This window comes from Bidens hawaiensis, unplaced genomic scaffold, assembly GCF_021521415.1.
Source record: "Bidens hawaiensis isolate Kalapana, Puna unplaced genomic scaffold, B.hawaiensis_p1.1 tig00028455_1, whole genome shotgun sequence".
Taxonomy (NCBI): Eukaryota; Viridiplantae; Streptophyta; class Magnoliopsida; order Asterales; family Asteraceae; genus Bidens; species Bidens hawaiensis.
The window spans coordinates 158,210-174,726 of record NW_027494637.1 but is presented as its reverse complement, the minus strand read 5'-3'; the positions used below and the strand labels follow the sequence as shown (position 1 = coordinate 174,726).

At 33.8% G+C, this 16,517-nt stretch overlaps 2 protein-coding genes across 2 annotated transcripts; one reads left to right on the top strand and one right to left on the bottom strand.

Moving 5' to 3' along the window:
• The first annotated feature begins 817 nt into the window (after positions 1–817).
• On the top strand, positions 818–1,815 carry LOC143577015 (HMG-Y-related protein A-like). Its single transcript, XM_077060969.1, has 2 exons — positions 818–1,083; positions 1,190–1,815. Exons 1-2 carry the CDS (start codon positions 1,054–1,056, stop codon positions 1,628–1,630), a joined length of 471 nt encoding a protein of 156 aa, XP_076917084.1. The 5' UTR covers positions 818–1,053; the 3' UTR covers positions 1,631–1,815.
• Positions 1,816–12,485: 10,670 nt separating this feature from the next.
• On the bottom strand, positions 12,486–16,256 carry LOC143577014 (uncharacterized). The gene is made up of 4 exons (XM_077060968.1): positions 15,897–16,256; positions 15,645–15,819; positions 15,289–15,588; positions 12,486–12,574 (listed from the first exon to the last, which is right to left on the bottom strand). The coding sequence occupies exons 1-4, from the start codon at positions 16,164–16,166 to the stop codon at positions 12,486–12,488; spliced, it is 834 nt and encodes a 277-aa protein (XP_076917083.1). The 5' UTR covers positions 16,167–16,256.
• Between the last annotated feature and the right edge of the window lie 261 nt (positions 16,257–16,517).

The window sequence follows — 16,517 nt, the reverse complement described above, 5'->3', positions numbered from 1 at the left end:
TCCTGCCAATACAGACTAGCTGACTAGCACGTTGCCATACATATCGAATACCGCACCGTACAGTCTTACATTAATGCTGTTGGTTTTCTCACAATTTATTATAAATCATTTGTTTTTCTAAATGATCAACAAGATATTATATATACATGTTAAAAACCAGCTTCTAATATACTATTCATCAACTTTGAATAATAGCCACATATTATTATCAAACTTTCATGATTAACCACACGTGTTTTTCCGTATCATTCTATTGTTTGCTTTACAATTTTATTATTTTTATATGCATGTTCTTCACCATTATGTCCATTTGGTGCTAGACCATTTATACCAAGTTAAAATCCATTTTTATTTTACCGATAAAGGCTGTTATTTTTGCAAACATTTTATTAAACTTTTATGTGTTTGAACTCGATAACTAGAATTTAATTCCTAAGATGAAGTATGAACTATGAAACATCTTATTTCTTTATTTACATAAAAATCTATAAAAACGCTCTCATTTTCAGTTTTTTCAAACAAGGAAACTAAAAAAACATGCGTTTTGTGTAACTAGGCAACACATTTTTGGTATATGATTAATCAAACAGGTACCAATTTACCATTAAAATTAGCTACATTCCGTATATCGACTATATGTAAATACACAAGCACGTCCGCACGCGACAATGCACGTGTATAAGACCTTGTTTATATAATAAACACTAGTGGCTAGTGTTTACTTTCAAAATATAAAAATAATTCTATCTAGTTTATTATTTTCTTTTTTTAGACTTTGAAGCTAAGGAAAAAAAATAAATAAATAAATAAAAAACAAAACAAAACAAAACGGCAAAACCCACTCCTAGAAGAAAACCATTTCTTATATAATCCCAAATTCCACGTCACCGATCCGCATGACTCCTTTCATAAACACATCTTACCCATTGATCTATTACTCACCACCGTCAATATCCACCATCTATCTCCATCCTGATCCAACAATTTCCTCACATAAATCGCCTCAAAAGATCCCACAAATTCACACACTGTGCTTGCTCTACCCTACCTCCAATGGCCGACGAACAACCCTCATACTCTCAGGTAATTAATTACTAATTCATTTCAACACAAACCCGTCTCCCAAAACCTTCAAATAATCTCAAAATGTGTTAAAATAGTAAAAATCTTTGTGGGTTTTCTTTTGCAGATGATATTTGCAGCCATTGATGCCAAACAACAAAGCGAATCGTTGATCTCAAGCCACATCGAGTCAACTCACGGGTCTGTGCCAGACGATCTGTCCGATCAATTAAAGAAGCTGGTGGACAACGGTGAGCTAGTGGTGTCTGATAACAGCTACTATCGGCCGGAATCGAGTGCTCCGGCGAAACGCGGCCGTGGGCGTCCGCCAAAAGCTAAAGAACCGGGGGTGTTGGGGAGTCCGGTCCAGACCGGTGGTTCAGACCCGGTTCAACCCGGGTCTGATGTGAAGAGGGGAAGAGGAAGACCGAAGAAGGATCCAAATGCTCCGCCGGCGGCGAAGAAGGTGAAGGCTGCGGGGGTGAAAACGACGTCGTCGAAAACCGGGCGGCCGAGAGGCAGGCCGAGGAAAGTGCAGGCGGATGATGTGGGTGTTGAGGCTAATTGACTTTTGAGTTGACTTAATGATAATTAGCTAACGGAAGGTTGTATTATTAGGTTATAGTTTATGTTGTTATCTCAGGGTGGGTTTTGTAATTTTTAGGTTTAAATATGAAATGGAATGAAATGAAATTTGGTGTTTTGTGATGTGGATTTTGAATTGGCATTAGTTTATGGTTTGATGGTTTTTTATCATGGTAGAATTATTATACACCTATGGTTGTTAATCATGACAATATATTTGATAATAGTATGGTAAGCACATCTTAAGGAAGGCTTTGTGAATTCTATTTGTGTATCTATTCAATGGATTGCGATTAACAAATGGTATTTGTTATGATCTACATGTTGTTTTGGTTGCGCAAGTATATATTTTGGATGCCAATGCAATGGAGCCGGTTGGTGCGACATAGGAGGAACAACCTGAATGCAACACACGAGAAGTTAACCTACAGTAGGTCCAAAGGGATAGTCTTCTAGACATTTGGCGATATAGATATAGTTGAACGATATGTTGCGAGGGAGGAAGTTAGCAGAAGAAACCACTTCGGTTTGTTAGGTGTGCCAATTTAAGAGAGATAAGAAGCATGATTGACAAACTAAACACGATGATATTTTTTTTCTGTAACTCTTTACAACTCAAATATAAGATACTAGTTTGAGACCCGTGTATTATACGGGTAATTGATGAAAATTTTAAAAGAGAAAATTATGATTTGCCTCCCTGTGCTTTAATGGCACGCAACGCGTAAAATCGGAATGGGCTTGTTAAAGTGCTCCCGCCCATAAAGCATAGGGAGACAAATCATAATTTTCTCATTTTAAAATTTAAACATTAAGAAAGATACAATTAACAACGAAATTATCATATATTGTTAATACAATTACAACTTACATTAAAATTACAGGAATTACAAAAGAAACATTACGTAAATAATTTACAATTAAGAAAATTACCTTGTACACTACATTTGTAGTTGTATTGGTCAGATTACATTGTTTATCAAGAATCAAAATCTTTAGCATATGTCTACTTGTAACTCTTGACAAGGCGACGTATAGCTGTCCATGTGAGAACAAAAGTTCTTTCAAGTAATGTCATATTTGTTGGTTATTTTTTTATTGAGTTGGATACTTTTAATAATATTATACTAACGGAATTTTAATACAAAGTATCATTATGTAACATAATACCTACTGACAATGGTGTTCGTTTTAGTAACCTTGCCAATAAGTGCATCAATGTCGTGAAATTTAAATCTGTATAAATCACCATCAAATTCCTTACAGTGTGTAAAAGTTGACTTCAGAAAGAGATTGATTTTTTTCCTTATCCACATACTTGTATGTAGGACTGTAGTCACCTGGATAAACATTCTTTAAAATGTAACACGTATTTTCAGATATATATCTCACAAATGTGTATATAAATTTTTGTAATAGGCTCCCATGAACAATGTTTCCCTGACTTATACAAAGAATAAAAATGTTAAAAAGGCAATAAAAATGATAATATAATAAAACTATATATATATATATATATATATATATATATATATATATATATATATATATAAACACATAACATATCATATCTTTTGGTCAATTAATATCATGCCCTTTGAGATTATTTCCTCATGTTATCCCGAACATGATTATCCCAAAACCGGATTACACAAACTTTGATGATAGAGTCATCCTTAATGTCCGTAGAACTTGGAAGTTGATTGAGCATGATAAATTTGCTGTCACCAGCTCATCTGTATTGAAGTGTTTCAAGTTTTTTAATTTATTACAATTAAAAGTCATATAATCATGAAGTATACGAAATAGCAAAAGTATTAGATAAGAATGCAATTGGCAGGAATATGAAAAAGACATACTAACCTGTTTGCCATAGTTGTGAAGATGTTTTACTGTATGAGTTAGCAAAGTACTACATGATGTGTCTTATGTATAGTACTTGAAAATATTAGATAATGAGTGTTTTAAACTTTGAATCCTAATCTTGTGTGATTAGTGATTATTTTAAAAAGAAGTTGCAATATTTAATTAAGTTGATATATCTCTATCTCTATAATTATTTAAAACAATTAAAAATCATGATTGTAGCTTTTAAAATAATGAAAGAATTCAGATTTACAAGAAACAATCATGGTAATGAGTTTACCATATTAAATAAACAAACCGTAATTATAGCTTGATCATATTAGACCCTTGATTTCTTCCTTACAAAAATCTACCAAAACTATTCTATTGATTTATAATTAGGGAATATTGAAAAATCAAATCACTCACATTTATATTAGTTAAAAGTTTTAAATAACAAATTTTAAATAATGAATGTTAATAATTTGGTACACATCCCGTGTGATTAGATAATCGTTTGGAAAGTTGCTGAAATATTAAACACTTAGTAAACCATGATTGTTTCCATAGTTATATATGTATTAATACGGAAAGAAAACATAATTTAATAGTTGGTTTTAACGTTTAAAACTAATAATTATTCGTATGATTAGAGTTTTAGCAAGAAACTAGAATTGAGGTTTCCAAAGTTTCAGCTAAAACTAATAATGGTTTTAATGTATACCTAAAATTCTCTTAATTTTAAGAATTTTAAATAAAGTAATTTTAATAAAAATGTTAAACTTTGCACATTAAGCAAAAAATAGTCAACAAAAATATATATAATGAAAAAAAACAACTAATGGTATCTTAGTTATGAAAAAAAAGATATATAATGAAAAGTTTTAAACAACTAGTAAATTGTTATTGTAGCTTTCCAAATACACAAAGAATTCTAATTTTTAGGAAGCATGGTAAATAAGTTGACCAGATTCAAATTTATGTTTCTTGAATTTATGTTTTTGAATAAAAGGTTAAAAAAGATGAGAATGGTTAAGAGAGTGATAAGTGACATAAGTGGGTAGTCTTTTATTATAATAGTAGATATAAAGAAGACATGGCAACCGATTTATAGAGGTTAAAGTGAAAGCTAAATTACAAAATAAGTTTTTTATTGAAGACCATCTATGAAAGTGATACGAAATAATGCTACTACTGACTTAAATCAGTGAAAAAAAGTGGGCTCTTTAAATAGAAAACGATGGATCAAACATCCATGTATTTGAGCTTGATTACAAATTTAAATAACAAATGGACTTGGATGGAGTTTGGGTTGCAACAATGCCATTGGGCTTCAAGTCTGTCAAAACGAGAAATGAGTTAGGAAAAGGTAGATGGCAAACATTAGAGGGATGGTTCGCACGGTTTCACGAAATCACGAGGGTTTGGAGTATCTCTCTCTCTCACACACACATATATACTAGTCAGGTACCCGCTCAATGCAACGAGAAAATATATAAAAGTTGTTAGCAAACCAAGCCTAGCTTGAGCTCGACTCAAACTTCAATCCGAGCTCAACCTCAAGTCCGTCTTGATTATTTTGATATTTATATAATTTAATTTCTTTTAATCATATTTTTATAAAACACATAAAAGAAAAAAAAATTAAAGGTTGAGTAATATTTAGATAATAGTAAGTGGTTAAAGTTGTAATTATTCCATAAACTTTGAATTGTAATAAGTTTGTTTATGTTTTTTATAAAAAAGATAAAGGGCTAGATATGTAATTAAATGAAATATGAGATTGTAAATTTTATCCTTTAGAAATTTGTACACTCATGCAGTAATGACTTGTAAATATTAAACCGTTCATTTGTTTTGAAAAAAATTTATACTGAAACGACAACAAAAATAAACACGTTTAAATAGGTATGTTCGAAAAAATTTTAATCTTATTTTTGTAAGGCATATATGAAGAAAACCAAACAAAAATAAAATAAATAAAGTTGAGTAAAAAGTAGGTAATCATGAGAGATCAAAGTTGTAACTATTTTCTTAATTAACAAAATTTAAGTAAAGTTAAAGTACCATACTTGTAATTATTTTGATATAAATCAAATGAACATGGGTTTTATGTGTGTAAAAGACTAATGTATCATTACTTAAAGATGTAACTCATGCATTTAATGTTGTAAATTACTTAAAATAAGTATCTTAATTTGTCCATAAGTGATGTATTATATATAGTATAGTGTGTGAGTGTATATATATTATAGTGACAATATATGATTTTTTATTATCTTACTTCCGAGTATTGAAAAAAACCCTATTTTTGGGTATTTTAAGTTTTTTTCCGGATATAGATTAAATTACTTAAGATGTTCCACTTTTTTGGGTATTTTTCGGATAATTGTGGGTATAGATCGGATATTTTAAAAACCTGGTTTCGGGTATTGAAAAAACTGGTTCCGGGTATGGAACCAGTTCCGGTTTTCAAGTATTACCAGACACAAATCGGGTTCGGTTCGGGTACAGGTTTCAGTACCAAAATGCATACCATATACTTACCCTACGGGTAGAGAGGTACGGGTTTGGGTATTAAACCCGGTTATAAAAAAACCGGCTCCGGGGTTTTTTACCGTATCCGGTTCCGGGTTCTGGTTTTTGTGCACCTCTATACATGCTTAATCTTAATTTGTTCAACCAGTCGAATGGTCAAGGTCGAGACTTGATCTCACATTGTTTTTCTTTCTTGTTTTCTTTGATTGTTTTTATTTTATTTATATGCGTCTCACATTGTTTTTCTTATTCTATTTTTTTATTTATATTATTTGTTTAAAGCTGAGCCCCACTGAAATATGAATCCAATCTTAAATTTTTACTAATATGATAGTGGCATGTTAGTTTATGAGTTTTCTGTTTTCTAATATATATGTCAAACTAGTTTTTATCCCCCGTATTACGAGGACTGTTTTACATTGCTGTTTTTAATATTTACATACTTTTTTGGATTTAATTTATTTATTGTAATGAAATTTATAATATACTTAGAGTGTGATGATAAAAATGTTTCACAAATAACTAAGATGTTATAACTAGGTTTAAAAGTTATCTGAGTTTGGTAAGACCCAAGACCCGCTTATTATTTTACTATAAATTGTTTGTTAATTATAAATAATATTTAAAAAAAAATCATATAATAGTTTTTAGTATATCCTATTTTATAGGATTTTCACATCAATAATTTGGTGCGAATAATTTTTAATTTAATGAGACGTTATAACATGTTTAAGGAATATATGGGTTTGGTAAGACCCATACCCGTGAATCCGGGTCAAATGCATGAGAAACCTCCATTTAAAAATCAAGCAAATTTGATGACTCCAAAAAAAGGGGGAGCGACCACATCGCAACACATATGATTTTTATGTTTTCGTTTATATAGATTATAGATTATTTTACTTTTTACATTTATGTAACAAAAGACCTTTTGATTTAAAGCAAAAAAATGTTAGGAGAGACTTACGGTTCGTTTAATATTCAAATTAGTTCATTTTGCTACGATACTTTTGTTTTGTTATTGTTATCACAAATATCGTTGCAAAGTTGACTTTTTTTATATACAAGTTATTGAGTTTATATTTTAAGGGCCCAATTTTTACTCGCCTCAATTCCTTCAATTCTTAAGGATTTTCGGGGATGATCCTGCCTCCAAGGTTACCTCTGGCTGAAGTCAAAGAAAAACTAAACTAAGAATGTTCTCAAATTGAATGAATACGAGCTAAATCCACCATCAACATTGATCTGGTTTCCTAAATACTTAGAAATTTAATTTCTTCTTTATTACCAAACACCCCAATCCCACAAACATTGAAGGAAATAATGAAATTGTTTTTGAGTTTGAATATTGACGAATGTAAAATTATCTACGTTTTGTCATTTATTTCGTTTATAATGTTCAACTTGCGTAATAAAGATTACGGATTTTTTTTAATAAATTAATTATATTAGTTTTATGAATACGTAGGAATTAAATGAATTGAGCTTGAAGTTGATTGGAGCTTTGGACCAATGCAATGGATTATGGAGCAGGCTGTTGGACACTTGGACCGAAGATTAGAAGAAGGAAAAACAGGCCCACTAGGTAATTGAACGATAATTTGGAAAAATATAAAATAAAAAATGAAAGACGGTTGGAGATTAATGAAAAATATAAAATAAAAAATGAAAGACGGTTAGAGATTAATGGAGAACCCACTACAGAATTATATTGAGGGTTTTGACAATTAGGGTATGTTTGGCTGGAAGCTGGTAGCTGGTGGTTGAAAGCTGGTAGCTGGTAGCTGGTGGTTGGTAGCTGGTAGCTGGTAGCTGTAGCTTTTTAGATATATTTAGGTGTTTGGTAGAGAAGCTGAAGCTTTTAATAAAATGTATAAAATGACCAAAATAGACATAAATAAATAACTAAAGAACATAATACTAAACGTAATCAAACACACACAGATATATACATACATACATATATATATATATATGTATGTGTGTGTGTGTGTTTGTGTGTGTGTGTGTGTTTCTCAAATAAATAAAACATGATTATTTTCAATCAAATAAAACATAGTCAATACCAAACAGTCGAGAATAAAATATAATGCTGTTATATCGTTATTGTCGTGCATTCCATATCAAAGTAGCAATATTGTTGCGAACAAATTTCATCTCATTCGTTGCTCCTTCAAATAGACCATTGGTGCTTGTGTCATGGTTACTAACATCATGAAGTTCATCTCGTGGTATGTAGGTTGGATGTTGCTCCATTGTAGTAAACATTATATCTTCTTGAGAATTACGTATATAGTTATGCAATGCAAATGTAGCCATGATAACATCAATTTGTGTTTGAACGCTATACTTGGGCATTGTACCAAGTATCTTAAATCGTTTCTTCAAAATTCCAAATGACCTCTCAATATAACTTCGTAAAGATGAATGTGAACGGTTGAAAGCTTCTTGCATATTATTCGGGGGCTCTCTTTGAAATTGAGATTGATGGTATCTTGTCTTGGAATATGGAACAAGGTATCCTTTTCTGCATGGATATCCTTTATCAACCAAATAATATCTGCCTGATAAAGGAGTTGAAAAACAAAAGACGTTGGGATATATTAAAAATAACAAGAAACAGTTCCATATATATGTTTAAACAATTTTAAATATTACCTTCAGGTGGGTGTGGGAAGTTGAATTTACTATCCTGGGTTGCGTTAACGAAAACACGTGTGTCATGTGCTGAACCCTCCCATCCGATCGATACGAATGTGAAACACATATCGAAATCACATGTTGCCATTACGCTGAAAGTTGGTACCCCTTTTCTACCAATATAAGGTAGTTGTTGACTCTCTGGGATGCAGGCCCCTATGTGTGTATCGTCAATACATCCGATACAATCCTAAATATAATTTGAAATTAGTTAAGTAACAAAATAAACAAGCATGAATGACATTAATCAATTCAATACCTTGAAATACGACATGTATCTTTTGTCGTTCAAGATTTGAGGTGGTACAAATTCAAAAGTTGGATCTTTTGGTCTTATAATGTCGCGTGCTAGACCTTGAAAACCTTTATCTCTACCAGATATTGCCTCTAGAATTTCATGAAATGCTCTACTAATAGTCTCCCCAGAACGTTGAAAACGCTCCCCAACATCCCTGTTAGATACTCCCAATGCCAATGTATACAGAAATATCCCCACCTTCTCACAAGTTGACATTCTATCACTCGATTGCAATCCATAGTTTGATTCAAGCTCTCCACATAATTTCATAAACACGTTTGGATAATATTAATTATATTACTTAATAATATTAATATTCTATCACTCGATTGCAATCCATAGTTTGATTCAAGCTCTCCACATAGTTTGTAACATCCCGAAATTTCAAGATAAATTAATTATATTACTTAATAATAGAGGGAAAGTTTACTCGGGTTATCAGGAAATAAATAAAAGAATAGGAGTTGGTATGGGTCGGGCTAGTGTCGTGTAATGGATGTGGGTTATGGACTTGGATTAATAGAGATGGGTTAAATGAGAATGGGCCTTAGGTCTATGGGATTTCAGGGATATAAATATCCCCTAAACCCAAAATATCTTTCATTTTTCACCAAACTCCCTAACACACACACCACACACTAACTTCGCCGCCGGACCGAAGGCAGATCCGGCAGACCCGAGTGAGAGAGAGAGCGATTAGTGGTGATAAGCAAGTAAACGAGATCCAAACAAGCCCAAAAAGGTATGATTCTTGATCTTTGAAGTTTAAAAATCCAAGCTTTTTAGTGTATAAACGACCAAAAATGGTCGGGTAGCGTAGTGGGTGATATTGAACCATAGCAAGGGTGTTAAAATCGCTCGAAATGCCGATCAGAAACTAAAACAGCGGCTGCCTGGGCAACTTCGCCTTCATCTGGGCAACTTCGCCTTCATCTGGGCAACTTCGCCTTCAACGCGACGAACTTCGCCTGCAAGCTAAGTTCGCCTTATGAACTTCGCCTGCAAGCTAAGATCGCCTGATGGCAACTTCGCTGTAAAGTTAAGTTCGCCTGATGATAACTTCGCCTGAATCCAAGTTCGCCTAAGGTTTAACTTCGCCTGAAGCTAAGTTCGCCTGAGGTTTAACTTCGCCTAAAGCCAAGTTCGCCTGAGGTTTAACTTCGCCTAATGCTAAGTTCGCCTAAGGTTTAACTTCGCCTAAAGTTAAGTTCGCTTAGAAAATAAATTAAAAACCTAATGGAAAATGTGTTAAGACAGTTAATGTAAATAAAATTTTTCCAAGCTGACCTGGCAGCTCGACCCCAGCCAGGGGCTCTGCCCCTTGGACCCTGCTAGGGGCTGCCGCCCCTAGACCCCGCTGCCAGGGGCGCTGCCCCCGGACCCCCGTTCGTTGTGGGTAGTAGTTAAGACTGGAAAGATGATATGAGTAGTGATAGTAGTTTGATACGTGTACTTGTTATACAGTCAGCCGTGCACAGCCGAAGAAAGGGATTACGATTAACGGTGAACGTAACCGTGTTCAGGTGAGTTTCTAGCCCCATTCCTTGTTATGTTTTCGGGGCTGTGTGCATACTCGATGTGTTGTTAATACATTTATCCTAAGTGATAAGTGTATGTAATATGTGATATGTGTGATAGATATGAATGATTGTTTGTCGGTACGCGAACGATCTTCGGATATTGCGCATACTGTCAGGTTAAAAATAAAGGTACGAATATTATATATCGAAGATGTATGAATATTTCAAATGAATACTTGTCGGGGCGTGAACGATCTTCGGATATTGCACGTAACGACAAGGGGTATGGTTGTTAAATGAATGAGGTAAAGAATGCCTAGAGTGTTCTTATGTTATAATGTAAGTATGTGTATATAGGTACACGAATGGCATGTGAGTTCTACGTTCGACATAGTAAGTTAGGATGGCAAATCCCTCTAGCTTCTGTCGGACATAGACTCGGCTGGTGATGGCGTAGTTAAGGACTGTGAGCCTTATACGTGAAGTAGATGATATATGTAAACGTAGATAAGGACTGCGAACCTTATACGTAATGTAGATAGGCGTCAGCATAGGAAAGGACTGTGAACCTTATACGTGCTGTATTTGTAGCATAGGGGAGGACTGCGAACCTCGTACGTGCTATGAATTAGGTTGCAACATAGGGAAGGACTGCGAACCTTGTACGTGTTGTGGATGTATTTCAGCGTAGGAAAGGAATGTGAACCTTATACGTGCTGATTTTGTAGCATAGGGGAGGACTGCGAACCTCGTACGTGCTATGAATTAGGTTGCAACATAGGGAAGGACTGCGAACCTTGTACGTGTTGTGGATGTACTATGGTATAGGGAAGGACCGCGATCCTTGTACGTACCATAAATGGTGAACATAGGTAAGGACTGCGAACCTTGTACGTGTTCACGACCTTGAGTACAGGTATAGACGGTGAACTATGAACGTACTCTCGGTAGACTGAAGTTAGTGATTGTAGATATGTATGTATGTATGGTAGCAAGTATGTATGTAGAACAGAAGGGTAACTAGTGAAGTATGGATATGTAACTACAGATATGTATGTATGTGTATGTATTATATGGCGTTCGATTAACTAGAACTCACTCAGCGTAGCTGACTTTTAGTATGCACGCAGGTGAGCTGATTATAGAGTTAGCATGAGGATGACACACGGCATGGATTGAACGGCTGGCATCTGAAGAAAGAAGTAAAGATGTTTTAAATATAAAGTTTTGTGTTATGGTATCAAAGAAAAGATTTAATGTTTTGTAACAAATGATTGATGTTTTATATTCCGCGAAAACTTTTAATAAACTCTGATTTGAAGAAGTGTGTTTATGAGTAAATCCGACGCTAAAGTAGGGTCACCGGGTAACAGGGCCTTACAGATGCATTCTGAATGCATTTACACATCGTATAGGATTTCCATTCAAAACTTCCATTATCCAAGCCTGCCCCGTTTGTGATGATGTCATGCATGGTTCCTTGTATATATGTTTATAATAGTATGCAACAACTAGATCACTTATATAAATTGAATCCAACAAAAATTTATAACAATGCAGTTTGTGCTTCTTCTTGCCTGTTTCATTATTCATAATAGCCCTGGTAATAAATTCAATATCAGGTTAACATATAAACACATAACTAGCAAATATATAAACACATAAATAGCTTAATATATAAAGATGTAAATAACATTCTCAAATAAATAAAAATTAAAATAAAAAGATATCAAATAACTTCCTATATATTCATGCCACTAAAACATCAAGGTAAAAAACAATAAATCAATCCAAAAGAAATAAAGTTCAAACAAATAGAGACAATAATGTCTTTGTAACATATCCTCAAAGAAAACTTTAGTCGGTGAGCCTTTGCTTTCATTGCAGCCACGCTAACCTACTATGATCATGTCGCACATTTATAAACATTTCTCTTTTCACGGATCTTCAAATAAATACATTGCAAAGAACCACAACTCCTCATCTTCTCTCACTAATCCTGCATCTACCATCTTGTTAAGCACACATATTGTGACAATCATCAATTTCAGGTTAACTCCGTTAACTCCGTTAACTCAACTCCGTCAATTCAAACTTAAAGATCACTGAATCTATAACGCACACCTCATTACATTTAAACTAGGGTTTAAATGACGCTTGACAATTACTACATATGTAATCTTTCGGGAATTGCACCGAAACGCAAACAAGTTGACGCAAACGATTAGTGAATAAACGAAAAACGTCAAAACAATAATTATGTGATAATTATGTGTTAGACTTATGTGTTACTTGTTTATATTATGTGTGATGCTAAACAAGAAACAAGAACTAGTTATTTAAGCTAGAAAAGTAACAATTGGAAGTTGAGGGACTAGAGTGTAACATGTTATTATAAATAATAACATAAACCTAAAACCCTAATCCTCTCTTTCTCTCCCTCATAATCGACGGCCAGCCCCCCCCCCCCTTGTCTCCTTGCGATCGGCCCTCATACACACACATACAATCAAGATTTTTCAAGGTTAATCGAAGATTAAGGTGCTAGGAAGGTATAAACAACTATCCTATGTATTTTACATGCTTAATTTTGAGTTTGAATGGGTTAATTATAAACCCTAAAATCTGGAAATTTCATATATTCTGTTCATATGATCTTTGTTTGATTTGATGATGATTTGATAACTAGAATTGATATTGTTACATGTTAATTGTTGTGTCTTGATTTTGAGATCAAATAAAACCCTAACCATGTATGTATGGTGTAATTGATGTGCATGGATAGTGATTATGGTGTCTAGAGTGTTATATGAACGGATTATAGTCTATAGATGGTTAAATTGTTGAGTTTTGTTGCAAACAGTTTCTGGACAGGTTGTGTTGTTGATGTTCAACTGGCTGAAACGGGGTGTAAATGTGAAAATTGATTGAGATAATTGATACTACAGTAAACTAGGTTGAGTCTAGTTTCTAAAGAATGTAAATTTGCAATTTTTGGACGTGTAAAAGTTAACCTTTATGATTTTACAAAAACGTTGTGCAAAGATGAGTTGTTAGACCTGCTGTTAGGTTGTTTTGTAAATGTTATATCTCATGAACTACGAGACCAATTGGGTTGGTTCCACTTCTGAAAGTTGACTTGTTGAGTTAGGAACCTAACCCAAGTGGTCTTGCATTTATTGGATTTTTCGTTTAACGGGAATTTCAAATAACATTATATTGCGCATAAATTTGACTGCTATGAGTTTGCTGTGGTAAATTGATCTTTGTGAGAAATATGTATGGAATAAAAATACAACAAAATATGTTCTGGAAACCTAACACATACATGCTTTTGTGATAATTTTTGGTAAATTTATTGTGATGCTATGATCGGTGGGATAGACTAGTTTTTCAAGTAGAATTCTGTCGTTAAGAAACTAGTTGCTGAATTTTGTGAAAGTTGCATGAAACATGGTGATTGCTAATTTATTATCATGTTTTGACCAAATTACCCTTGCGGGGGATAATTGCTAACTAATTGTCGTATTTTGACCAAAATACCCTTGCGGGGAATAATTGCTAATTGATTGTCATGATTTGACCAAATTGCCCTTACAGGGAATAATTGCTAGTTAATTGTTATGTGTTGACCAAATTGCCCTTACGGGAAGTAATTGCTAGTGATGTACATTATGAATACACGACACGTAAATAATTGCTCACACATGTAACGTATCACAAATACAATTGTTAAAGTCACACACGATTCACAAACGAAACACGAAACACGTTGTGTGCATAGGAATTATGTGCCGGGTCTAGAGACTCGATATTAGTTCCGATACTTAGAAAACCTCCTTATTGTTTTAGAACGCTAGAGAGAGTTTTCTGTGACGCGTATCACTTGGTGATTTATTTTGGGAATTCTTCGCAAACAGTGAGTTTCACTTACCCCTTTAAACTGTTTTCAAACGCTTTTCACTTGGGGAGATAACATACTCCGAAAACGCATTTAAGATTTTGTTAATATAGATTATATATCACTTGTAAAGACTAAGTGGCAAACGCAATAACTAAAGTCCTTCATTCACATCGAACCGTTTAATATTGGATAATAGCGAGTCATTGTTGAGTAGTACTACTGGGTTTGACAAACCCCACCCAACGCTAAACTCGACTGGAGGTCGAGTGGGTGTAATCTTGGCTAAACACATACCATGGTCGGGATAGACCTGGTGGCAAGGCAAATGATAAACAGTCAGCTTTGGTGTCGAACACTTAGTAATACTTGTTTTATAGGCTAGCTACCTATAGATATATAATTGACATTACACTATCTGGTAACGCAAAACGCATAACGCAAAACGCTTAACGCAAAACGCTGAACGCAAAACGCTGAACGCAAACGCTAAACGCTTTATTTTTTATAAACTTGTGAACTCACCAACCCCGTGTTGACACTTTTAGTATGTTATTCTCAGGTAGCCGAGGCGGGCGCGCGGTATAGGATCATGCATTGCTTGAAAACGCTTTTGTTATGCAAACTCTTTTAAAACTGTTATCATTGGGTTTAAGTCGTCCTGCGTGACGCAACATTTTGTTTTATGTTTTTTTTACGCTTCCGCATTTAAATACTCGTAAACGTTTTCATGGTTTTGAAACTTTGTTTCATGGTTTGATTATAACTAATGAATCTGATCCTGTTAGTTCACACCCTCTGACGGTAAACTCCGTTAGTGGATTTTGAGGGTGTGACACCTATAGCAGCTTCAATACTAAACTTACTACTTTCATTGAGTTTGGAAGAATCTAATTCTAATATTTCCAAAGCACGTTCTTGATATATATTACTTTGAGTTAAATGGTCTTTAAGTATTGAAGCCCCCAATGAGTCTCTCCCTTTACGTTTCATCTTAACTGGTTTAGGCTTAGTGTTTACTTTAGTAGGCTTCTCAAAATTTTTTGCAACCTCACTGGCAGTTGATGTTAATGCATCAGCTTGACGTACTTCATTCAAAAAGTCACCGAAGAAAGTATTTTCTAGAGTTTCCAAGTTTTTAGATTAGAAGGTGTATCATTGTGTACTTGAAAAGCATCTCCATTATAACCTTATTCAACATTGTCATCCTCAAGGTTCTCAACATGCACCTCACTGAATGTCATTGGATCCATAGATGGCACCACACAATTTTCCCCACTAGCAACAGCATCTCCAAATAACTGATCCCACTCTTCTTGTAGTTGTATAGATGGTTGATTATTTTGAATTGCTAGAACTTTCGAGTTTTCCTACATAATTAAACGGTGAATCGTTAGTTATCATTGTGACCGGTATTTAAATTTTAAATAAGTTATATTTTTGTCACCTGAATTTTTATTTTCCACCATTCATCAGAACAACTAAGTTGCTTGGTACTTTCATTCCAGCCTAGACCAGTCTCTTCGTTCTTAAGTGACTTCCAAAGGTTGTATTCTTTTCTCATATGGTCATATTTGTTCTTCATAGCTTTCTCGCTGACGAATTTATGATTTATAATCTTTTTAAACTCTGGTTGAAGAGAAACCCATTTGAATGAGGAAGTTCGACCATGCTTCATTATATATTTGTTTAAGAATCGACAAAATTCTAACACCATTTCTTTTGTCTAATTTTCTCTTTTCCCTTTCTCTTTTTTTGAATCCATCTAGTAACTGTGAATACATATATACACAATTTAAAAATATAAAAAAAAAAAATAAAATTAGCTACAAAGATATGTTTTACACTGTACGGATGTTGTACAGTGTGCATAAATATTTGATTATCAAGTTTCATAAAAGTGTTGGTAAACTCATTCATGTTAATAACTTTAATAACTTTCATTCATGTTAATAACTTTAATAACTTTCATTCATGCTAATTTAAAGTACCATATAACTTTCATAAAGTTTTTAGTGTTACTTATGGGTGCAAATGAGCCGAGCTGCTCGCGAGTTACCCGAGATCG

Excerpts from the sequence above, each read along its gene's own strand:
- LOC143577014 (XM_077060968.1), bottom strand. The coding sequence starts at position 16,166 with ATGGTGTTAGAATTTTGTCGATTCTTAAACAAATATATAATGAAGCAT. Across the intron at positions 15,589-15,644 it reads CCTTGAGGATGACAATGTTG|AAAACTTGGAAACTCTAGAA; the intron begins AATAAGGTTATA and ends CCTTCTAATCTA. Across the intron at positions 12,575-15,288 it reads TAGTATTGAAGCTGCTATAG|GTGTGCTTAACAAGATGGTA; the intron begins GTGTCACACCCT and ends TTGTCACAATAT.
- LOC143577015 (XM_077060969.1), top strand. The coding sequence starts at position 1,054 with ATGGCCGACGAACAACCCTCATACTCTCAG. Across the intron at positions 1,084-1,189 it reads AACAACCCTCATACTCTCAG|ATGATATTTGCAGCCATTGA; the intron begins GTAATTAATTAC and ends TTTCTTTTGCAG.